Genomic DNA, 25,664 nt, shown 5'->3' on the forward strand with positions numbered 1-25,664 from the left:
CTCTTATATCTACAAATTGAAATATTGGAACTTGTTGGACAATCATATTCTGTTGGACACATGCAGGCTAGCTTTCCATCTGTTAGCATGTTAGCAAAGGAATGTAGTTTTAGGTAATCATACATCGTAAATAAAAATGCATTTGTCATTCAGTGTATAAAACATAGTTAACACTCAATATTTGATTTTGTATGGTTGCAAGCCAAGTTCCCTTTCCTCTCTGGCCAATACAGCCAAATGAATACATTTAATTTTAAGTTATGTTGCTCACATACAAACACAGCCAAACACTTAATGTCTTTGCTGGAGGAAATAAACGAGTTAGCATCAGTTCAACCACCACATACCTGCTCCTCATCAAACACGTCATATTCAGCCTCGATACTCTGAACCTCGTTCACAGCATCTTTTGTCTGGGCTTCTGTGTAAGTACCATCTTTGCTGAACAAGGCAATGTTGATACTTCCAACCCCGCCACCCTCTTGGTGCAGCATTTCAATGTAGTACCTTTAGAAATACATTGATTTTGTTTATTTAGTAATGGTGGAAAAAAAAGATACAATATGGTTTAATGATTTGTGGTGTGGTGAACCATACTCACGGTTTTCCTTTCTCTAGAGCCATGAATTCTGATTTCTGTGAACTCATTTGGTGACCATTGACATAATATGGCTGGTATGCTATTTTAACCTGAAAAGGGGGATGTAAAAAAAACCAAACATATGATACTGAAATTTAATCAGAGAAAAAAAAAAAAAAACATTTAACAGCATTATATTATTGAGTCTCCTTTCATACTTTGTGCTCTGGCTGGGTGGAGTTGCTGAGGTAGAGCTCACATCGATCATCGCAGTTAAGGTAGATCCTGAAGTTGCCAGTGGACGGTGGGACTAGGAAGCCTCTGGTTCGGGTGCAGAAATTGTCTTGTTCATCAGGAAAGGTGTGGCGCATGGAGTCAATCCACTGCGACCAATATCCCGTTGAGTTCTCATTGTAGTTCCAGAGGTCAGTCAAGTAACGGGGTCTTGTGTTATTCCACCCATCCATCTTCAAACCTCTGCTACCTGGGGAAAAAAAGAACGATTGACACGGTGAACGAAAAATAGCTCTGAAGCAGCAGAGGATTTTATGGTAACAACTGAATGCAAACTGCAAAAAAAGCCGGAATCATTTCTAAATGATGCTGCTTTAGGCCTAAACTGCTGGGGGGGACTCCTGTGGTGAAGTCACACGCTGTCCCTCACACATGACTTCATTACATATCATACTTATTCTTTCTCTGCCCAGTTTGTGCCTTTCCTCCCTGTTCTCTCTAAGTCTCTGCCCACAATTTGTAGGTGACTCCTGGGGTGCTCAATCCAGATCCAGTTGCAAGGCTATTATTATTATCATTAGCAGTAGTAATATTGTCATCATTAATCATTTCTTTTCAACAATCTATGCCACTGTATGTATAAATGACATTGTAGTACTATATACATGTCTATATCTTAATGCAACTGTTATATATCTGCTCCTGCTCTCTCTTTTGTCTCTATAACTCGCCTCCCTCTTTTCCTTTTCTGTTTTTGTTCTTTTGGTCCAGGAAAACAGTATTAATTTTTATTTTATTTATTATTTCTCCTTTATTTAACCAGATAAAAAGACCCATTGAGATCAAGATCTCTTTCACAAGGGTGACCTGGCCAAGAAAGGCAGCAGCATTAAAATGTGCTGATCTAAATGTTTTCATTTCAAAGACGAAAAGGAATTGGTGTCTCTATGTGATGACATCAGATACGTTGATGTTTGGTATAATGCGTGTAAAAAAAAAAACGTTCCTTCGTCGCATTGTGATAACAGATTATCTGGTTACAGAAGAAGGCACATCAAAGTCGTCTGAGACTCTGTGGACTGTGACGGGCGATGGGATGCGATCAACGTCTGAGGGAAAAGGTTTTGTTGACAGATACTTTGAATTCTTCCCCTAATCACCTTGACGGGGGATGTTTATGCATTGTGCAGCAGTGCTCACCTGGGTAGATGCTCGTTTTGTTGTTCATACGATGCTCGGCAGTCCTGCACGTAATCATGTCGTCAGACAAACTCTGGATTTCACACGGCAGGCCTGAAGAAAAAAAACATATCAAGTGAACAAAGGCTCACGATAACTTTCCACAAACTGACAAAACAATAGCCCACCAACAGACAGTCCTTAGGCCTTGGTGACCATTTCTGATAGGCTTCAGGTGGGAATCTACTTTCTACGTGTTTATTATCATTTACTTCACTTCAGTGTAATTCTGAGGTACTGAATTGACATTTTATGCTACTTTATATTAACAAAAGGAAAGAAATACATGGGATATATCAATATTTTAACTTCATCAGAGTGATATAACAATAATAACACCTGGTTGATAGTTTTTACATAAATACATACATTTACAGTCATTGTGGATATTTCGGCATGGTATTAGAAGCACTTAGACGAACAATAAAATGTAAAATGCAATATATGATGCATGCAGGCAAAAGTTGTGTATTCTTCCTGACACAACACTCCCATTTATCTGGGCTTGGGGCCCAGCACTAGGAGTACACTGGAGGTGGACAACCCAATGGATGGGGTTATTTTAGAGCGCCCAATCAGAAATGAACAAATGGGGGATGGGTATGTCACTCAGGAGTACCCCAGCCCTTGACCTGGCAGGGATCCAAACCATTAACCCTTTGGTCACAAGACCAATTCCCTTCCACTTGGCCATGGGCTGCCCTGAAGCTTAGGTAAGAAAAAATAACAATAAAGATGATAGTAATAAAGAAATTTAGAAAAAATAAAAATAGAAACCTCAGGTACCACAGGCCACATATACAGTAATGGCTGTTTAACTTTGATGAGTTTAAATTTGCTGAAAACGGTGATGACGAAGGCATTCTGAATGCTTGGTTTTTGAACCGTGTTCATCATCCGTACATTTCCGTGCTCGCATGTCAGATTGTAGCACGCTCATCAAAGGGCGCTGAATGAGGAACAATGGCTTCCAAAACAAAAGCTGTACAGTAATTCAGAGTCAACAGGCTGTTAAAATGACAAGTGAAATATTATGAATGACGCTGTCATGGTCTGCTGGGTGCTCTGTGGTCTCTGAAGTTTCTCTCTCTTCACAGTTTTCTTTTGTTGTGAAGTATGTGCACATCCTGCTGTGTTGAAAGCAATTGTTATCAATGCGTGACTTTAAGACAATGTGTTGGGTTTTGTTTGCTGGAGACACACCACATTCATTTGTTCTTGCTGAACAATTCGTTCTGTGTGAGAGCAGTATCAGGGCATTTTGATTATTAACTGGCTAAAGCTGGAGTTTTTTTTTGTAAATTTCCACTCTGAATGCGTCGATTACCTCCGACGAGAACACGTGCTGGTTGGTCAGTTTCGTCGAAAAAGCGGCCTTGGATGGTCAGCAGGGTTCCACCCAGGACACTACCCGAGGATGGAGAGACTCCTTTCACCTCTGATTAAAAAAAACAAAAAGCAACAGGTTTTTTTTCATAGTAAGAAGAAGAAACACCATGCAGAGCAGTTACTTGTGGAAAATTAGAATTTTTCTTCCGCTCTAGGGGGTTGCACAAACCGGCCATGCGGTCAATTTAGAGTGTCCAATTACAATGACCAATGGGGATTGGGTACCTTGCTCAGGGGTACCCCAGCCCTTGACCTGGCAGGAACTCTTATAAGCCTGGGCTGCCCCACTGGAAACCAACACAAATAATGTGTTTAAAAATCTTGCCATCTAAGTTACCTGCATAAGTCTGGAACATGGAAAGCTTGTACAACGATGAAACCCTGTACAGATCCATTTCGGTATCAGACCTGTATATTGTCAATTTAAAAAAACAAAACATTAATACAGCCCAGTGGTCATTTCTGAAAGTGCACAAATCTTAAACTAGAGTTAAAATGTGAAGTTTTTACCTTCCAAAGCTAGAATCCAGAATGTAAGACAGGTTGTGATGCCCTAGTGGAAGCAAAAAGGGAATTTATGTATTTTAGTCTCAATTTTTCTTTTCTACTAAACAAGACATATGGATATAAACATACACTATATGGACTAAAGTACTGGGACACCTGACCATTACACCAACAGGGACTGTAGTGACTTCAAATACATATACAGTACTTTAATATGGAACCTGTCCCCTTTTTGCAGCTATAACAGCTTCTTGAAAGGCTTTCCTCAAGAAGTGTTTCTATGTGAATTTGTGTTCATTCATTCCGTAGAGCAGTGATGAGGTCAGACACTGATGTTGGACAAGAAGATCTGAGGACAGGTCACTCAGGTTCTTCCACACCAAACTCAAAGTCACACCTGTCTTTATGGACTGGGACACAGTCATGTTGGAATTAAAAAAGGACTTTCCTCAAACTGTTGCCACAAAGTTGGAAGCATAGCATTGTTCAAAATGTCTTGGTGTGCTGAAGCATTAAGATTGTCCTTCACTGGAGATCAGGGGCTTAGAGCCCAAAGTCTGATCAACACCTGCATAAATACTTAACAGGTGTGGCCAAATACTTTTGTCCATACAGTGGTATGTGTACATATATAATGTACATTTAAACATCTTTAAGTATGAAAAAAAAAAAAACTCACCAACATATGTTCCCGTCATTTTGCAGCTCATCTTTCCCCACCACGACTTATCTCCATCCAGGCTTAGGTTGTATCTTTGGAAACATTTGAAAGACTTTTACTGCTGGACACAATGGCCACATATACATATATATGTATATATATATATATATATATATATATAGATAGATAAATGTATATGTATATGTTATTTAATTTTCCATAATGTGTTCTCATGTGATTTCATTTCACTTACAGGTCATCTGAGTCAGGTTTAAGCAGCTCACAGGGCATACCGCCCATGTAGGATCTGCAAGATGGATAAAGACTGAAGTTAAATGTCAATATTAAAACACACCTTCCTTTTACAGCTTTCATTTTGAACATTTTAATTATTTTACTTAATATACATTTTTTATTTAAAATTCAAAAATTCTCAGTAGTGCAGTGTTTAAATCTTGTGTTGCCCGGCACCATTCCTGTGATTTGTTTTATGTTATGGCAACTTTTTTAAGCAATGACAAATGTGTTGATTAAGTGTTGATACAGTTAATTCTTGTTGTTAATTCTTTATGTTTATTTGTTTGTTTGTTTTCGTCTGACCATCATTGATATATGTCATGTTTACACACACACACATCCATCCATCTTTGGATTCACATACCTGTTTATGCTAGGCAGGGTTTTTTTCAAGCATGAACTACATACAATCAAAATATTACTTCATTTATTTCAAAGTGGGTTCATTTTCATTTCATTAATTTGCCGCAAAAAACGGAAGGACTAGGTCTACATACAGTATATTTTGTGTATATATATATATATATATATATATATATATATATTTGTTATCACTGTTTTGTTATTGTGATTGTTGTTTAATGTAACTATGCACGGCAATGTATAGATGCACGGGTGTTGTGTGGACTCCAGGGAGAAGAGCTGTGGCTATGGCCCAGCTAATGGAGATCCCAATAAATGAAAATGAAATGTTTACCCCATTATATGAACATTTAAGAAGTGTCTAATAAGAGCATCTAAGCTCTATTAATGCTTAATTGCAGCTTGTTACAAGGACCACAAAAACAAAGTGCTTGTACTCTTTATCCAAATTTTTCTTTACATTTCATACCTGACAATTCTGACATTGAGGCCATTTGTGCTTGCGACTTCGTTGCTTCCATACACGTCTGTGAAGGTCTGTCCCCTAATGCTGATCAGCGAGCCTGCAGTGTTTTTGAAGAGGCATTCATTTTAAGATCAAGCAGCTTTCAGTACAAAATGCTATAAGAGTAAGCACTGTACCTGGGAAACCAGTAGTTGGTGTCATAGTTTTGATAGTCGGGGTGCGATACCAGACAGTCTGAGGGTAAAAAACAAAGGAAGAATGAAAACAGGTGAGGAAAATCCAAATGTATGTATGTATTAATGAATTTGTTAGTAATTGATTTGTTTTCAACCAGACCAAAAGTGTGTGAGTGCTTTCTAAATTTCTACATTACTATTATCTTTATGGACTAAACACTATCTACCAACTTATTTATGCATTAATCTACCTACCTACTTACTCATTGATCTATCTACTTACCTACCCACCTATCTACCCATCGATTTACCTGTCTATCATCAATATTCCTACCTACCTACACACATACCTACCAAACAATGACTGCCTGCCTTCCAAATCCTCTACCTACCTACCTAACTACCCATTAATCTATCTACTTACCTACCCACCTAACTACCCATTGATTTACCCATCTATTCATCAATTTGACTACCTACCTACCCATTGATCCATCTATCTACCTACCCACCCATTAATCTACCTTCCTACTTGTGCTTTAATCTATCTACTTACCTAACCAGTCAATTTGACAACCTACCTAACCATTGACCTACCTGCCTACTTATTCATCTATCTACTTATCTACCATCAATGTACCTACCGATCTATCTATGCATGTACCTACCTACCTACCTACATACCATCCTAACCAATAAGCTATTTATTTACCTACGTACGTAGCTACCCATCCACCCACTGATTGATAAACTGATTATCCATCAACCATCCATGCGTGTCTGTGTTGCGTTGCTCCAAACGTACTCTGATGCTGCAGTGGTATGACTGCCATCTGCCAGGACACCTGCTGCTGTCAGGAATGGGAACTCCATTCACACTGACATAGACATAATATCGTTCATATGGCATCGGCCTGTAAAAGGAAAAGACTCGGTTATATGCAGCCATGAATGAACACACAGTGTGTTCTGTACAAATGAGTGCAATGCTGTGCTACCTGGTGTAGCACATGATCTGTGTGCTGTGTGTCGAGTCTCTCTCCACGTCACAGGGCACAGACAGGGTGCCCGACACTAGGGTCACAAAGTTTCCAAATGTGTCGTCCTGTGGATTCAGCTGGAACTGTTGTTCCTGTGCAAAACCTGAAAAGAATAATTATTATCATTATTATCCTTATAGTAGGTAATTACTATTAAAAATAGATTACGTTTTGGATTCTGAATGATATTACAGTTCGTAAAGGATAATAGTTTTTGAACTTGATCTTATAGAAACTGTGATGCCCTTACCAGTATCAATAAAGTTTACAATGTTTTCCCCGTCCTAATGAAGCACACTGTAAGTGTACATTTCTACATAAAGATTGTCCAAAAAAAATATTGTAACAGATAAATAAATGATATTTCATTCACAGCATACATACAAATATGATGCCAATATGTTTAAATAGGCTGTCATTTGCTCTGAAACTTAACACTATGATGTTCTGGAGGAAATATTTTCTATTTGGACTTTAACTTTTTTTTCTACCTACCAAGAGACTTTTAAATCATTTTAAGAAAAAACATTTTTGATTGATGTCTCATCATTGGAAGAGTATCTGATACCAATATGCCAGCATATTGCCTATAACACTTCTTGATTGAGGCTTGATACTTCACCACAAACTTTACTTTACAATAACTATGAACAAGAAACTCAACCTAATGTACAAGATCAGGAATGAACACATTTTCTTTATATATTAAATGTAAATTAAAATAAATATTGATCATGATCGATCTCTTAAAACTTCGAACAGTAACAAATAATAAAAGAACAAGGTTGGACCATTAAAACCATTGAGACTGTGGATTCAATCGCTTACCACTTCCTGAAATGGTGAGTCTTGTTGCTCCAGCTCTGCTTCCAAGTTTTGGTGAGATCGACTTTATGAATTGAGCATCTGAAAAAAAAAAAGAAAAAAAATACATTGGGTATCGTTTTCAAACCAGTAAAATTGAATGCACAAAAAGAAAGATAAAGACTACAAACGGCTGAGTTACTCACTGCAGCAGCAACCAAGTGCGAGCAGCAAAGCTGCCGATTTCAATGCGGACTCCATGCTGGAGATTCCCCGCATGCAACGGCCTTTATTAGATTTCCAGGGTTTGTACACTGGAAAAGAAAATGGTTGACAAACTTTAAAAAATAAATGCCTTCAGTTAGTAATTCCTTAAAACAAATCTACTTAATTCAACCTAAAATTTACCAAAATTTTAGTTGGAATAAACTGAATTAATGACACACTCCAACATGATTGTCCAAAAGCATTAAATACTTTTATTAAATAAAAATTAATTAAAAATAAAATAGTACTCTTATTATTTATTAGGTAGGTTAAATGCATGCGTTGACTTAAAACAAAGAAAACCTATTGCAGTCACAAGAAATATCTAAAATCAATGTCAATTTCTTTAGAATATCAATGTATATCAAATGTGTTTGGTACATTTTACCTACTACACGTGCAGAACAACATGAAAACTATCAAGAATATCATTTATTTTTTATTTTTTTATTTTTTTATTTTTATTTATTTATTTTTTTTTAAGAATATCTTAATTTTTATTTATTTTGACAGCACAACATATTCATTCCCCTTTATGTACATTTTTTAAAGCAGCGCAACAAAACATCAAATAAAACATAAAATCAATTACATTCACAATACAAAGAATGGCCATATTGTTAATAATAATTTAAAGGATTTGTAAGAGAATATCATTTATGAATGAATAAAAACCTACCTGTTGTCAGTTTAGTTGTTTAGTGATCAGGGGTTTCAGGTATGTAGTGAGACACATACACACACACGCTCAGAGAGAGAGAGGGAGAGACACTAGCAGTAAAGTGCACTGAGTCGTCTTTATAGTGCCACTCATTGCTCCACCTCTCACCTGTGAGTGGGAGGAGACTGCAAAGATCAAATCAGCACCAGCACAATGTGAAATCTGATCAAAACAGGCCAGTAAAAAGAGGAAGTTTAAAGAAAAATAAGGTTTTTACTCAAAATGACTAATAAAGTGATGAGTTGATATGAAACAGTGTGACCACTGTCATGCAGAGCTTACAGTGGATTTATTCTCCATTCTCCCAACATTTTTTATTTTCATTTCATTTTAGTTTTCTAAATAAATAATATATTTGCTAAGCACTATTTACTTTAATTTAATGATTACACAATTGATACTGTATTTTTACCAAGTAATGACAAACACCTACGAGTAATTTCACAATACTGTACATTGTGTGCAATCTATGAACACGTTCAGATTACACAATTACAAAATGATAGGAACACGCGATACGACCTTTGTTAAGTAGTAGTACTGGTTTTTTTTTTGCTTTAATTGGTGAATTTTGATGCAACCAGTGCATTTAAAGTAAAATTATTTTTTCTTTTAATAATTTCAGGTGTGAATACATGACGCAGCATACTCACTTTTGGTGAGTGAAAACTTATTTTAAAGGCTCACTGGCTCTATTTGTCAAATCCACCCAACATACATGTTAACAGTGTTGTGTAATTTTGTGACATATTAAGTTTGCCCACACCCTTTTTGTACATATGTGTTATGCAACATATGTCTTCTGGCAGAAAAAAGGCAGAATTCCACTTCCTCCTTTGTTTGGAAGATGGTAGGTCATTCTGCCCTGAAATGTAATTGTCTCGAACAGTAGCCTGTCACTTGTAACATTCACTCAGATAGTGTGTGCTGACAGGAGAGCAGGAGTTCATGCGGGTGATGACTCCTGGGTAAATAAAAGCTGGGTTGTGACACTGCAATGCAGGAATGTTAACACGAGACGAAGCAAATACAGGAGAGAGCGCATTATAAAAAATTACCATAAACATTCTAGTATCAAATCATCTGTTCAACAAATACATAGAGAAGCAGCCCTTTAATATTTAAAGTACGGACCAAATCCTTAATTTAATAAACTGTTTTCAGCCTTTACTCCATAAATCTTTAATCTTTTTAGTCACATTCTAAGCTACTATTGTTTATAACAATGTTGTTTTCTAGGATAAGTTATAATTTGAAACACCCATTTTACCTGTTTTCATCCAAACTGTCAGTTACTAAAGAATAGAACATGAAAAGTGATCATGGGATTTAAAGTATTTTTCTCCATCTTTTACCCATAGACCGTGCATAAATATTCACGTCGTCTTCCAGTTGCAAAACAAACATTGCAAAGCCTTGACAGTGGCACCGCGACAGTTTTTTAGCAACCGGAAATTCACGCTTGGCACCTGCGACTATAGGCTCCTCACGGACAGTGTCAGTTACACTGGAGTCTACACATACAGTATTTGACGTGCTTTACTGTCTTTGTCATATCTATTGAAAAAAGACTTCAAACTAGTTTTGGACCATTAACCCCTCTCGTTTACTGACCTTATAAATCAAGTGAGAAATAGCTTTTTGCCATTGATTTCCATTCAAATTGAGTTCTTGTTTGCAACCAGCCCTCCTTTTGAGCATTAATCAACTTTATTCTATATTTAATTTTCTCTGACGCGTCTGCTTCAGTTGTTTCTTGTATCTGGGTGACTGTTTGTTGATTTAGCTGCTGAATAGACAGAAACAAGACATTTACGGTAACCTTGACACACTCACTGTGAATCATGTTGTCTATGCACTTTTCACCCATATCCTCATTTTCCTTCGAAACCCATAGAAAACATTGAGGACAGTTACATCATTTCCTGTATAAGGACAAAAATAGATTTTGTCCTCACTGTGTTTATATTTGAGAACCTGATGGCCCTATGTCTCGACACTCCTACAAAATAAAAAAAGGAGAAATAGCTCATTTCTCACAAAATAATGAAGTCATCTTTCTGTTTTTATCCAGCTAATTGGCTCACAGAAGAAAATATGGTGCTGTAGATTAGGAAAGAAATGTCTAATATTTAGCGATTCTTTGCCTGCTACAGGTCATTGCACATTTATTTTTGCGATACTCAAATGTAATGATGAGAACTTAAATGTATGAATTGCTTCATGCATGTATTATTGTTTTTGTTTAGCTGGCATAAACAATAGAACAACCAAAAGTAGTCCAACTAAACTGACTTTAGCATTATGCAAATTGCTGGGTTTCAAACGGCCATTTTACTCACTGCTACAGGCGGTGTGTGAGTTTTTGATTAATGGTACGTTCCAGGTGCCGTTGGTGGTTGAGATTCTTGAGTTACTAATCTGAAGTTTTAGTTTAGGTCATATTTTCAATTCCAAAAGTCAAAGCATCCTCACAAACCCAAACATAGGATTCCAAGATGGCTGCCACTCACATCAATAGTAAACAATCTGCAAATTTTACTCTTTAATTGCACTTCTGTCTTGTTTGTTTCACAGTAAATGAGTTGTACACATAGAACTGTGAAATCAGTTTTTCTCCATGGACATGCTACTAAGACGTTTAAGCAAGTTTAACAGCAAAATACCATTTAAAACGTAGTTAACGCCCGGTATTGCTAACAACGGCTAGCCTCAATGCTGAGTCAGCACTTCCAGTGTTCCTGTTTTCTTTATTATTTGAGAATTCTCCTACATGTTTTCGCCAATTCCAACAACAATATTGAAAAATGTATCTTTTTCTCCCATAGGAAATTAATTACTCTGATTATTCTGCTCTCTCAGCAATACAACTACACTTTCTGGGTAAATGCTCATGTTCTAGCTATGTGTATTATTTTTATGAATATTAGTATTTTAAAAAGGAGTAAGATAGACATGTTGGATTTTATCGTGCTGACTCAGCATTCCCAACTGTAACATAATGCATTTAACAGCATTAAATCTGTGGAGAGAATTAAAAACTCCATTCACTTTCAAAGGGTGGGGACTTAAATATTCCAAAAATATATATAAATATAATTCGGCAAAGAGTTTCAGGCAAAGTTTCATGTTTCTTTTCTTTATCACTTGGTGGTCGGGTCATAAAAATGGGTTACATTTACTGTGAGCCATGTCATCAATGAAACAGGAATGACTTTATTTGCATCATTCAAGCGTGGAGAAAACACAGATTTAAAAGCATAATCATAACATTCGGAAAGGTTATTTTGTGTGCAAGTGTCTCACTAAGTCTCAACAACGAATAATATATAATATCATTTATTCACACCTGCCCCTATTCAAAGGTGACATGTGATGTGTTAGTACAGGAGTATTATCTGACATGCAAATAAAAAAGGCTTATGCAGGTATAATTACATACAGCAGGTGCATTATTGTCTTATTCATAAAATGTTCCCCTGCATTTTTTTCCCCAGGTGTCGTGCAATAGGAAAGGTAATTGCCCAAAGAAATGTTGTCTTCACTTATATAACTGACATCCATGAGAACAATACTTTTGTCACGGCTTCATGCCAACAACATAATTGTAGTCCTGTCAAACTTTTTTCTCTCTCTCTCCGCTCTGAGTGCTATTTTTAGCTCAAATCATCCATCATGCCATCGTCTGTACTTCAAGAGGACATGAAGAATGAAAAGTACTCTTTTTAAAATACCCTTTGGGTTCAATGGTGAAAATAGAAAAAACTTTTAATTTTGTGACAAAGTTTGAATGCCAGTCTTGAATAAAGTACATAAAAGGGATACTCGAGTAAGTATCTTACCAGTAAAAAAAATCTTAAGAGTATAAATAACCCCATCACTGTCTGCGTTATTTCAGGAATGCAGAGTCTTTTCTCAAGTCAGAAGTCACACACACACTAACAGCCATGCCGTCTGGCTGGTTTCAGGGGGCGACGCAACAATGTGTGTGAGCGTGAGTGAATCTGGCCCCCGCGCCTGCTCAATTTACAGAGAACAAACACAGCAGGAGACATAGCAGTCACGTGTCTGAACCATGAGACACATTTGAGTTTCTCCAAGAAGTGATTGGTTCCTAACACAGTGGTTGGCATATTTGTACACCTTTATGGAACAAACCATTAGTGCAGAGGTTCCTACTTAAGGACCGTGGGCCACATGTGGCCCCCTCCAAATCGATTTCAATGGACTTACTCTATCCATACGTCCACCACTTACGGCCGTTGTCTACCACTTGAGGGTCATGGAGCTGCTGGTGACAATCACAGCTGACATAGGGGCCAAAGGTAGGGGTCACACCCTGGACACGTCACCAGTCCATCACAGGGCAAACACACAACCACTCACTCCCACCAACGGGCAATCTAGAGTGTCCAAGTGTCCTCTGCATGTGTGGGACTTCCTGTGAAGAGTTGGAATAAACATGCAATGTTAAAACACTTTTTTATTTTTGAAAGTCAAAAAAAACCCCCAAAACATCTTGGATAAAGTTACTGTGATATCATGAGAGAATATCATATAGGGATATCATTTTAAGCTCATATCGCACCACTCTGACTGACCAGACTAGATGCTCACCCATTTTACCATTAAACTTGTGTTTAATTTTACAGATAAAGAGCTTGGTAAAAACAAATATTACATAAAAAAAAACAAACAACCTACCTATTAATGCAAGTACTGTTTGTCCGTTTGACTCTTAACCATGTGACGGTCCTGTGGTTTGCTTGACAGGCTTCAAACTTGGCGGGGGACTTACTAAGCGCACCGGTGCACACGGTGCCAACTTTGACGTCGCTTGGATGAGAAATGCGCGGGATACCAGTAGAAATGAGACGGATTTATCGCTAAACGATATAAAAATAAAAAAAACCCCACAGAAATACTCAAAAAAAACTGTTAAAATTATCTGCATTATCTGTCTCATAAAGGACCAAACAAACACTGTCTAACACCTTCTCCATCTCTGTTCTGTTCAGTTCATTACTGTATTTGTATTCCCTTCTAGAAAGTGTGGCCATTTTGTCAGGGCAAAGCAAGTTTAGGAGGAAAAAGAACAAAAAAACAAGGCATAAGACAAAAAGGACCAAAATAGGCATGACTTTTATTTGTGTTATTTTTCTTTTTTCCAAAACTGCAGCAACTAAAATCAATATGAAAACACACAATACAAAATAAAATTCAATACTTCTCACAATGAGAACAGACAGGTCTGAGTTGTGGATTTACAGAGAGTTTTAAAAAAAGAAAAAGAAAAAAGTGTCTGAACACAAACCACGTGTTGCTCACAAGGTCGCGTGTTGAGCCAGAAAAGCTCGGATTCTCTGCAGCAGCTCTTTCTTCACGCTGTCCGGTACGAGTGCTGAGAAGGAAATAAACAAACAATAATTAAACAATAATAAATAATTCAATAATCATATACTGTCCGGTGTATCATCGCTTACTTGCCTGGTTTATTATTTTAAACAATTATTATTGTATTAACACCTTTTAATTAAAGTGCACTCCGCTACAAGACCACAAATTACAGCCTATCGTTGAATAGAACTGTGTCGTTTGTTGTAATTAATCAAAACGAGAGACGCAACCAAAATTAAAGGAGTATTTAGTGTAATTCTGCGGTTAGTGTTTACGGAGTAGAACTGGTCTCAGCATGTAGCTACAAGAAAATAAAAGTAATGCTTGCACGTTTATTTCAATGTGAGTTTAGTGTCCGATTCAAAACCTAAAAGGTTTAGAAACAAGTTTAGGAAAATCTATCCCAAAACGCCAACCCTTGGGATTTACAACCAATACGCAACTTTGGGAAAACAATTACGCCTGTGTTACAGCGCCACATACAGGCCTGGCATGTGTACTACAGCCTTTAGCGTTGTTTTTTGGAGGGTTTATGAAGTGTGATTGAAGACATTTGTTATAACGAGGTCATGTTATAAACTTAAATTGAAAAAAAAAAATCTCTTATGACCCATCCGTGGGTGCCGACCTAGACTTCACTGGTCCATTGGTTTCACACTTTTGCCGTTTTAAACTAGGAAAGACTAGTGAACAAGTAATAAAGAACATTATGTGGTTATTTTCCATATTTATTTTAAGCTCCATGGTTCCGTTTGTGTATTTTAAGTCTTGTTTATTGGCATTCTTTATGTCACTCTTAGGTTTAATTTATTTCATGTATATTATGTTTGTCACATCTATAGTGGATTTGTTATGCGCGATACCGCTCTGTCGTCTCACACTGTACGTGTTGCACCTCATTCCTGTCCTTCAAGGAACAAAAGTACAGCGTTCACACTTTGTTCCTCTTTGATGTGAGAACACATGATTCTGCTCCATGTTGCCGTGACTGCGTGAATACATCGTGTGTTCGTGTGTCGACTGCACTGTCACGCCGAGACTCTGGTTTCACCACCACGCCCCGATCATCCGGGGAGGCCGATGGAGTTCACTGCACTCACTCATTAAACCAGTTTTGCGCGGTGTAAGCATGCAGGCAGAAGATCGAAGGGTAACAGTCTGTCCTGTGATGCTTTTCTCCTATGTGATGTTGAGGACAAGAATGTTTACCTGATGTTACCGTGGCTGTGTTTACTCTCCTCACTGTCTTCATCTGCACACACTGCTGTGTTTCTAAAGAAAACTCTTAGAAACCAGCATGTGTGCGACAATTCCACATCAGCACATTCAGAAAAAACTCAGAACCAGCCAGTCTGGTTAAGAAAAACAAAAATCACTACAGTTGATTGTGTTATTGATTAAATGCACCAATAAACAAGTTGCTTGTGTCCTCGTTTCCTTGTTGTTTATTGTTGTATTTTCCCGTATTTACAACCCTATGTATATAAATTTCATGTTTTTGTAGAGATAAAATGATGGGTGGTTCATTACTTCAGAGGAATTATATTATATATTAATATATATATATATTAATATAGTTTTAGAGGACAAGGCTGATTAATTGAGTGAGAAAAACCATAATTACATTATTTCCAACATTATCTAAGTGGATTCCAGTGAGCAATGAAGAATAAGGGAGTGATAACATCACTGGCACACAGTTATTTGTTGCTTTTTCATGCTTTTTTGTTCGTGTTGGCTTTTATGTGAAACTGTGCACACTTCCAGACACTAGAGACAATATGGAAGATCATTCTGATAACATCTTATCTTATATCATCTTGTTCTTCACGTTTCATTGGTGGAAACATAAGAGCGGCGGCGGCGGCTTACAAAGCCTGGGCATTTCCCCTGAGCAAGACAGACTTCATAAATCTCGTATTTTTTTTTACAAACGTCAGCATGAGTCAGCAGCTGTGAGTTTGTGCTGACTGATGCTCTGAACGTTCTCCAAATGTTGGAAAAACAGCATATGTTTATTATTCCTGTGTTTTTGCCACAAGCTGCCGTTTTGCCCGTGAACTATCTGAAGTGAAACATACCTCTGCCTTTCGGCGTGACTTCTGTGACCAGGTCCTCCACTGTGACATGCTCCAGCCCCTTTTCTCTGATCACATCTGGACACGAGAGGAGACAAGATTCAGGTTTAAAGGAACACACACGCAGTGACCTTTATTCATTTGCACAGTCTAAACAAGGCATTATTCCTAAACTTAAAGTCTAATGCTAACCTTAAACCTCTAAAACCAGAACGTCGAATGAGATTCTGACTCAATAGGACAAAGCTTTGAGGACGAGCGGTCCTGAAAAAGACAGTGTTTAGCCCCAGAAATTAGATTGTGCCTCATTAAGGACCAGTTTTTGGTCCCCGTGAGGACTACTGGTCCTGAAAAAAAAGGTGTTTATACAAGAACATGACAAAAAGAGCTGACAATAAAGACTATACACACACACACATTGTGCTGTTCTTGTAAGGACACTTCATTGTTTGAACAGTCTTACTCCTAATTTTAAAAACCAGTTGATGCCTAACCTCAACTCACATCTTAATCCTAAAACCAGAATCTCAGAAATTCTGGCTCAATAGGACCAGGCTTTGCGGACTACCAGTCCCGAAAAAAGCCAGCGGTAATACAAGAAAGGGTCGTACATAGGAAACAAGAATGAGTACACGCAGGCCGAGAGACAGAGAGGTGAATAGGTTTGTGTAGCTAATCCTAATTTTGACCAGAGCCACATAAATGAGATTATGCCTCATTAAAGACCAGTTTTTGGTCCCCATGAGGACTACTGGTCCTGCAAAGACCCTAGAAAGGTAATAAAGACGAGTGTTACACACGCACACACATAATCGCATACAGTACCTTTGCACTGTGCTTTCAGCTGATCCTTCCATCCACACTCCACCAGCTTGGCCCTGAGCAATTCTTTCAATCTGTGGCCACACATTTACAAACATTATGTCATTTTCAGTGTTTAAAAATACATAACTCAGACATTCAAATCACTGCAGAGAGAGAGAGAGAGAGAGAGAGAGTTCGCTTACCGCTCCCGTTCCCCCATCTCTATCAGCTTCTGGTTTATTGCAGCCCTCATTTGAGAGTCTTTGGACATGGTCTGTCTGAAAGTGAACACCCGTTAGTTTACGTGCGATTGTAAATAATATACAGCGGAAATATTAATTTAATTTAGCTGACAATTAAGTACACGTTACCTTTTGTCGGGGATGGATCAGCTGAGGGGAGCACGCTGTCCCTTCATTAAACCATTCCGTCGGAAAACTCCGCACTGCTTACTCGTTCCCCTTCCGCGTCACAGACATGCCATTGCAAACAACTCTGACTTGTCGTGTCATAAAATTAAATTAGGTGATATTATTTAAACATAAAAAATAAAATGACAATCCTTCAAATACATTTTTTTTAGAAGAAGCCTTCCCGTGAGCGCTCGTGCAGGTCCGCCGCGAAATAGTTCCGTGTTCCACAAACTAGGAAACGTGTATACTTCTGAATTACTCGCCGCTTTTATCGTGTTGTACAAACTGTTATCAACTTTTAAAAGGAGCCGGTCACAGCCTCACAGGCCATGGCTGCAGCCAACTATTCCCTGAAGGTCAACCCAGCCCTGCTGGATCCAAACTTTGAGAGTTACCGCTTGTCCCTGGACGCCATACCAACGTACAAAATAGAGCTGGATGCTGGTGAGAGAAACTTGGTTAGCATGTCTGCTAACACAACACTAATACCACAAATCACTGATCTGATGTGACGTACTTATTACTGAATAAGTCCTGTGGTCACTTAATGTGTGCTAAAGCTGCTGTAGCTGTAACCAAGTGGTTAAACGTGAGGTTTAATGTCCCAGTGATGAACTGCAACTGTCTTTGTCAGTTGATTATTGTATTCACAGGAAACAGATTTTTTATTGCTTGATGTTGTACTTTGTCATACTTTGCAGTCCGTAACGAATATCTCTGGGATACACAAAACAAAAGACATTTGTGGGCGTTGCCTTTTTTCTGAGATTTTAAACTGGGGGCACACTACACCAGGGTTTCTCAATCCCGTTTCCCCTGATCCAGCACACCTGATTGAAATGGTCAGCTCATCAGCAAGCACTGCAGAAGCCTAATGAAGACCCATTTGTGGGTCCTCAGGACCAGGACTGAGGAAACCCTGCACTACACAACATTCACAGTAGTTACTGATTCTGAAAAGACTTTAAGTACACACTAACCAAATGGTTTCAGCAGATTTTTTTATGATGACTGAAAGACTGCAACATCGATGTTTCAAATCATATACGCAGCTCTCCTTATAAGACTCATGAGACGCAGTATAGCACATCGCTAATGAGAAAAGGGGAAGTAGGCAGCATTTGGCTGTCATTGGTCAATAATTCCATAATACCATTTTAGACACGTGTAAATCAAGAGACCTGAGACAGACAGTGACTCTTCCTGAACCTCCTTTGTGCTGTGTTTACAATCTTTGCTAATTCTGGGTTCAAAGAGAGAACAGGTGCTTCCACTGTAACTTCTTTGAATACAGATCCCATTGTTGAATGATTGCTATTCAAACACCGGCAACAACTGTCTACAATGTGAAGAATACCTCCAAGAGTCTAAAAGAGTTTTGAACAATAAGTTCAATAAAGTAGCAGCAGAGCTTGTCAAGAGATGGAGAGATTTCCTGGTGTCATCTGATGGTGTGAAATGAGTGCATCAGTCCTCAGCTCATCAGAGAACAATGAGCTGCAATCCCGTAATATTTTAGTTACCTGTAGATTAAACTTTAAAATCATCAACTTGCATCAATCTGCTTGGTGTGTAGAGAAATGAGATGAGACTGCTTGCATAGTTGCAATGATAGACATTGCACCTGGAATTATTATGTGTACGTTTATTTTAACCATATCTTGTTCAGTTTTTAAAATTTTATTTTCACAGGCAAGGTAGCAAGAGATGTTTTTGATAGGGTAGCAGAACATGCATGTATTTTTTAACATGACTGCATATTCTACTCACTGGTTGGGTCTATTGTTAGGAGAAAGACTAACATTTTATAATTTGCCGTCTTTAAATCACAAGTCATATCCTTATTACTAGAGATGCATCTAACAATTGTTTGCATATTTGATTATATTAGGCAAGTCAGATGCATACATTGTCTTGAAATACAAACTATTTCAATCACAAGAAATATCTAAAATAAATGATGAATTGTTATCCGTTGATTATTCTCCTTTTTAGATTAACACGTTTTCAGGATTTTTCAGTCTTTTTAGCTGGCATTGTTAAATCACATTTTAGTATTGGCTCAGCACGCTTGGAACCTCGTCAGAACAGGCACTAAAAAACAAACAAACACCTGGTACCATGTAAAAACAAGTTGATCCAAGCTGAGTAGTACTACAACTGCATAATGTAAAAGCGCCATAACAGGTTGCCCTGTATTCTGCCACATTAAGGCCAAAAAGTTACATTTTTGTCTCACCTGTGTTTGCTGTGTCTCCCAAATCCCTTATGGCAAACTGCAAATGGAACTTCTTATGGCTTCTTGTTGCTTTCTTCCTGCCACTCTTCTATAAAGGGCAGATTTATGAAGATGTATTAGTTGTCCTGTGGACAGAGTCTGCTACCTTGGCTGTGGATCTTTGCAGCCCCTCCAAAGTTACCGTTGGCCTTTCGGTTGCTTTTCGGTAGGTTTGCGGTTGTGCCATACTCATTCCATTATCAGATGATAGATTTCATATTTCTCCAACCTAACCCTGCTCCAAACTTTCCACATCTTTATCCCTGACCTGTCTGATGAGCTCCTTGGCTTTCGTGATGCTGTTTGTTCAGTAATGTTCTCATCTGAAGCCTTCACAGAACAGGTGTATTATACATTGTGATTAAATTGCACACAGGTGGACTTTATTTACTAATTATGTGACTTTTGAAGGCTTTGGGGGATTAACACTTTTCAGATGAATATTTGCAAATCCTATTGAGAAACAACCGTAAAATTTTTCCCCTAACTTCAAAATGATGCTCAATTTTGTGTTGGTCTACCACATAAAAACCCCAAATATAAATTTGTGGTTGTAATGTGTGGGAAAAGTTCAAGCGGGTGAAACCTTATACAACATTACGTTGAAAAACACGTTTAGCTTCTTGCACGTGTCACGCTAGATTGTGGTTTTTCATAATCGGGACCATTATTCTCCCACTCAGATAATGTTTATCACATATATAACATGAGACAAGCATTTGATTGACAGTGGGACACAACAATAGCTCGCTCAAGATAATGACAGCAATTGTTGCATTAGCTCACTCTGATTCATAACTGACAGGAGAAATTAATGTAGTGCCAAGTCACGTCTTGTGTAACCTGTCACTTTTTTTTTTTTTATCTGTGCCACAGCTGTAGGTGAAGTGATGCTGAAGGACACGCAGTATACCCTGGAACATATGCGCGCCTTTGGCATGTACAATTACCTGCACCTTGATCCGTGGTATGAAGACAGTGTTTTGTTTGTGGACTGCAAAGGACGTGTTCTCAGCCTCAGCGTCACCCTGGTAAGCTGTTCAATGCTCTTCAGCAGCTCTTCAACGTGCTCCCGCAGCCCCGTGCAGCTCGTATAACACGTGTGTCTGTTTTAATTGTCACTTGTCACCGTGTCCTTTCAACTGACTGTCTGTTCGCTGTTCGTGTCAGATAAAATGCTTTTGAGTCAGATGTTCTCATGTTGTGACAGTGGGATTATTGGTGGATTATTATTGGCACACCAGTAGGTGGTGATCAAATACTTAAGATAATAAAAGCATCAGGCCCACAATGGCTTGTTGGCAGGTGCAAACAAACACATTCTTTATGCTGCACATTTTAAAGGATGCAATTAAATACACAGATAAATGTGTTCTCATGCTAAGATGAGAGTCGGACAAGGATAAGATTTGGAAAAAAGCTTTTATTAAAGGTCCAGTGTCAAAAAAATGTATGAAATTATTTTAGAGCTGAAACAACTTTGCGATTAATCAATTACTAAATAATTTGTCAACTATTTTGATAATCAATTAAATGGTTTGAGTGTTTTTCCAATGATTAACACGAGCTCCATATAACAAAAAACATTAAAACTGAATCATTTTGGTTTGTGGACAAAACAAGACATTTTAGAACATCATCATCATTTCCGTGTTTGGGAAAACTGATTAACAGATGAATCATTATGAAAATAATCGTTCGTTGCAGCCGTAAATTATTTTCACTGATGGTATGAGTTATGAATTATTGTGGCTCGATGCGGTCAACACAGCGGCGGGTAAACGAAGGCCCGATAAACACCTCGAATATTACACTGAGCCCAAGCAGCGGTTTTAATATATGCATCAAAATTAATGTTTAGAAGGATATGAAGTGAATGATATGCATGTATGTATGTTTATTAATTTTGGTCATGTCAGTTAGATCCCACATCATCACACATCATCTTAGTGTAGTCCACACAATACACATAACCGAAAGCGGAAGAAGCAAAAGCTTATCTAGTCCCGCCCCCATTACCCACAGAATACATATATTTTTCGTACAATACATCATTGCATCATACTCATTTTTTCTTTTTTCTTTTTCGTATGACATTTTGACAAAAACATGTTTCAGCATCAGGTAGCACTCAGAGTCCCAAAATGATCCAATCAATATATAGCAGATTGTGTTTGATTGTGAAGAAGTTGTCTAGCCTATCGTTAAATAGTTTCTCCAGAATTTTTGACAGTTGTGGTAGTATTGAGACTCGTCTGTAATTAGTAAATGTGTGTATGTCCCCTTTCTTGAACAATGGCACTACTTTTGCCACTTTCATTTTGGTGGGAAATGTCCCCGTCTGAAATGACAGGTTGCAGATATATGTTAGAGGTGAAACGATTCCATCTATTACTTTCTTAATTCGCTTCATGTCGAGGTCATCTACATCCGTGGATGTTTTTGCTACACATTTGTTGACCAGGTGTCTAATCTCTGTGTCCTTCACTGGGGTGAGAAACATTGGGCTGGGGTTTCTGTCTCTGTCCTTATCAAAGTGGTCCCAGTGAAGGAGTGAGGCAGGAATGTTCTTCGCCAGATTGGGCCCCACATTGACAAAGAGTTAATTAAATCTTTCTGCTATGATTTCCTTGTTATCTTCCTTCGTGTTATTGTCCTTGAAGTAGAGAGGATAGCTAGGTTTTGTGTTTTTGTTTTTGATCACATCGTTTAGAATATCCCATAGTTTATTAGTATAGTTCATGTTTTCTGCTAGCAGATTACTGTAGTATTCTTTCTTGCAATCATTTAGGATGCTATTTAGTTTGTTCCTATATCGTTTGTATCTCGTTTCTGACTGTTCCGTCCTTAATCTCATGTATTGTCTATACAGGGTGTTTTTCTTCTTGCAGGCATTTGTCAATGTTTTTGTTAGCCATGGTTTCCCCTCCTTATTCTGATTTGCGTGTCTTTTCTTTACAGAACATTCAAGTAATATTTCCTGCCTGTTAAAGGCTAAAAGTGAAGTGGAGTGATTATTCATCTGCACTGGATTTTTGTATCCCCGTAAACCCTTGCACTCTTAAGTTTGGGATTTAGAATATTTAAATATGGATTAAGTTGAATATTCGAGTAACATTCTTGCTTGAAATGCCCATTTTTAATCTGAAGCCTACGTAGTTTCTCCAGCCCACTTTGAAGGGAAGGCCACCGAATGTGGCTGAATTTGACACACTGTACCTTTTTTATTTATTTATTAGTTTTTTTCCCCCTGTCTTTTGTCCATTTGTATGAATCAGCCCAGAAGATGAAGTTCTTCAGAGCCGTGTGTGCCTGTGGTTAATGACAGGTGTGATTACCTGCAGAATTGACTCATGGTTCTGATCCAGATTTGTTAGCACGAGCAGAATCAGCCCACTGACACTGACCTTCTCCTCCGAGGCTCCTTTTATGTCCAAGACATTATTGACCATGATTAGAGATAATTGCTGCTACATTTGTGTGCTCTTTCATGTCTAAACTGTAGCAAATAATGGTCATCAGACACTGATTTTCTAGCTTTCAGTGGCTCCATTAAATGACTCCTTATGGATATGCGTTTGCCGAAACTCTAATTACAATCATCGCGCGATAATTATCATCCCAGGCAGGAGCCTTTGTGTGCGCTCACGGCGAATTATCACACTAGCCTGCACATTGTGCGCACCGTCCACGGTTCGCAATCTCTTTGGGACCGTCACGGCTCAGATGTTGGAGTAAACCACCTCAAAGGTGCGTCTTGCATGAGATGTATCACAGACGGTGTCACGCACCATGGCAACAACACGGCTGCTGCGGCTGCACAGTCCTTTTGAGACCCTGTTACCTCATGCTATGAGTAATCGATGCTCATGTGGCTGCATATCTGTCTATTACTAATACGGCTGTGAGAGTTGTGAATCACTGCCAAGTCACACGGGCGGCCACATGACAGTTGGTACCTTTGGCCCTTTGTGATGAGCACACGATGTTCAGGATCTGCTTCATAGGTTTCCTTCTGTGCCACTTTGATATTATTACACTGTTCTGCAAATGATCTTGTAATGTGTTTTCACTTCAGATGTTAATCACCAAGTTTTCCTGCAGGATCTGCCCTTTGATATGAAAGCCGTGGCCTTTCTCTGCATCTCTAGCTCAAAAATCCTTCTCATTAAGTCTCTGTGTTTGAGTCTTTGTGAGACATGACTGGACTGCCTTCATAATTTGATTTAATGGCAGCAACTACGTGTATATACTGTATATCCTCCATCTTATTATTCTGCACTTTCTCTTCTTCTCAGTAATGGCTGTTTCATGCCCGATACTGATATCACAATCTCGAGTGTCTTAATGAATAGGTTTGATTAATTGGTTTGAGTGTTTTCTTTCAATAATTACAGCAAGTTTTCTGATTTTTCAGCTTCTTAAATGTGAATATTTCCTGTTTTCTTTGCTCCATATAACAAATAAATCAAAAACAAGACAAAACAAGAAATTTGACAACATCATTTCCACGCTTGAGAAACACCAATCAACATTTTTCAAAATGTTCTGACATTTTATGGACCAATCAAGTACTCGTTTAGTTGCAGCCCTACCACCGATGCTTAAATCTGTCTGATTCTTAAATGTTTTAAACTACAAAGCTGTTTACGGCACATGAAACGAGATCATGTGAACGACCTGAAAAAAATCTGCAGTTTTGTCTTGGATAGAACTGTTTGTTTTGTCTTACATAGAACTATTTGTTTTGTCTTACATAGAACTATTTGTTGTTTGCATCTCTACATGTTGCACATTAAAATAGGTCCCTTTCTTTGACTCAGTGCTAAAAGAATATTGAATGGTTGTTTTTTTTGTTTTAGTATACAGATAATTCAAAAGCCATTTTCTGACATCCATTTGCTTTTTCCCCACTAGTTCCCCACTAACTATTAAAAACAAATGAAAAAAAGCACCCCGATTTATGTGGATCAATGGATTTGGCAAATTTTCGGAATAAAGAAGTCAATTTCTTTCATTCATGAAAATGGAAATGTCGGAAAAATCAGTGTTTCCACCCTCCTCATAAGAAGATAAATATACAAACATATACAGTAAATAAAATTAAAGCTCCACAAATGTATGCTTAAGCATATTATGTCAAAGTGACAAATGAATGGTCCAGTCATAGAGGCAACATTGTGCTGGAGACCAGGCACTGCTGACTTTTACATTTCCTGAAAGAGGTTTCTTAAAATCTATGAGTTCAAGTGACTTTTGGAGGATTTTTATGTGGAATATAAAGTCAAAATTCTCCGAAAGTCAGTGAATCAGTAGCATCTGGACTCAAAGATTTGAAGAAATCTGTTTCGTGAAATGTAAAGGTCCATTTGTTACTGATTGAATAGCTTTTGGAGAACTATGACCTGGATAATAAATGACCATCTACACTGACTTAGACTTATTTAAAAAAAAAACGCTAAAATATCCCCAGACATGTCACATAATTTGATTTTATAAACCTGATGAAGTATAATTAATAAATCAAAAGTCCCTGAATCTGCTGTCATTCTTTTGTGTTTTCCTGGACGCAACACTGACTCTATATATATGTGTGTGTGTGTTGTGAATCCAGGACACTGCCCTCGGGAAACCCAGAGAAGTTTTCTGTCTTTCCGCTGCCTCGAGCCAGTGTGAGGATCGTGTCTGTGCCTCCATCAGCTTCACCTCCGCAACCTGGGCTGCCGTGAGTGACGGCAGCGGACGCCTCTTCCTCCTACGCACCGGCAAGAGAGGAGACGGCTCCCATACCAAGTGGGAGGTGAGTGTAGCAGCAACCTACACTCTCTGTTTCTCTCTCTCTCTGTGTGTATACAACAACAATAGAGTAGAAAGTTGTTACGTTATCCCGCAGCCAAGGTGAAGGTTGAGGTCTGATTGCTTTGTGACCTTTTACTGACCTCTGTTGGTG

At 38.2% G+C, this 25,664-nt stretch overlaps 3 protein-coding genes across 3 annotated transcripts in view; 1 reads left to right on the forward strand and 2 right to left on the reverse strand.

The window, feature by feature from the left end:
* Window positions 1-8,799, reverse strand: part of pkhd1l1.1 (PKHD1 like 1, tandem duplicate 1) — a 45,460-nt gene extending 36,661 nt beyond the window's left edge. Inside the window, exons 1-16 of the mRNA XM_058619075.1 lie at window positions 8,703-8,799; window positions 7,963-8,070; window positions 7,781-7,858; window positions 6,911-7,055; window positions 6,718-6,826; window positions 5,913-5,970; window positions 5,740-5,833; window positions 4,864-4,917; window positions 4,629-4,702; window positions 3,953-3,995; window positions 3,780-3,850; window positions 3,381-3,491; window positions 2,015-2,107; window positions 799-1,064; window positions 602-690; window positions 348-507 (exon numbers count right to left, since the gene is read on the reverse strand). Coding sequence (XP_058475058.1) covers window positions 348-507; window positions 602-690; window positions 799-1,064; window positions 2,015-2,107; window positions 3,381-3,491; window positions 3,780-3,850; window positions 3,953-3,995; window positions 4,629-4,702; window positions 4,864-4,917; window positions 5,740-5,833; window positions 5,913-5,970; window positions 6,718-6,826; window positions 6,911-7,055; window positions 7,781-7,858; window positions 7,963-8,035 — 1,518 coding nt within the window. The 5' untranslated portion in view covers window positions 8,036-8,070; window positions 8,703-8,799. The remainder of the gene's footprint in view (window positions 1-347; window positions 508-601; window positions 691-798; window positions 1,065-2,014; window positions 2,108-3,380; window positions 3,492-3,779; window positions 3,851-3,952; window positions 3,996-4,628; window positions 4,703-4,863; window positions 4,918-5,739; window positions 5,834-5,912; window positions 5,971-6,717; window positions 6,827-6,910; window positions 7,056-7,780; window positions 7,859-7,962; window positions 8,071-8,702) is intronic.
* A 5,068-nt stretch (window positions 8,800-13,867) lies between these two features.
* Window positions 13,868-17,519, reverse strand: LOC131447671 (transcription and mRNA export factor ENY2-2-like). Its single transcript, XM_058619616.1, has 5 exons — window positions 17,395-17,519; window positions 17,227-17,301; window positions 17,045-17,115; window positions 16,223-16,297; window positions 13,868-14,145 (listed from the first exon to the last, which is right to left on the reverse strand). Exons 2-5 carry the CDS (start codon window positions 17,292-17,294, stop codon window positions 14,069-14,071), a joined length of 291 nt encoding a protein of 96 aa, XP_058475599.1. The 5' UTR covers window positions 17,295-17,301; window positions 17,395-17,519; the 3' UTR covers window positions 13,868-14,068.
* A 136-nt stretch (window positions 17,520-17,655) lies between these two features.
* The window catches only part of nudcd1 (NudC domain containing 1), a 32,912-nt gene continuing 24,903 nt past the window's right edge, over window positions 17,656-25,664 (forward strand). The window contains exons 1-3 of the mRNA XM_058619615.1: window positions 17,656-17,880; window positions 20,591-20,745; window positions 25,329-25,514. Coding sequence (XP_058475598.1) covers window positions 17,766-17,880; window positions 20,591-20,745; window positions 25,329-25,514 — 456 coding nt within the window. The 5' untranslated portion in view covers window positions 17,656-17,765. The remainder of the gene's footprint in view (window positions 17,881-20,590; window positions 20,746-25,328; window positions 25,515-25,664) is intronic.

Source organism: Solea solea, chromosome 20, assembly GCF_958295425.1.
Source record: "Solea solea chromosome 20, fSolSol10.1, whole genome shotgun sequence".
Taxonomy (NCBI): domain Eukaryota; kingdom Metazoa; phylum Chordata; class Actinopteri; order Pleuronectiformes; family Soleidae; genus Solea; species Solea solea.

Bases quoted from the DNA above. Each gene is read 5' to 3' on its own strand.
- LOC131447671 (XM_058619616.1), bottom strand. From the start codon at position 17,294: ATGTCCAAAGACTCTCAAATGAGGGCTGCAATAAACCAGAAGCTGATA. The intron at 17,116-17,226 runs GTAAGCGAACTC...GTGTGGCCACAG, and splicing joins GAGATGGGGGAACGGGAGCG to ATTGAAAGAATTGCTCAGGG. The intron at 16,298-17,044 runs GTACTGTATGCG...TCTCGTGTCCAG, and splicing joins GCTGAAAGCACAGTGCAAAG to ATGTGATCAGAGAAAAGGGG.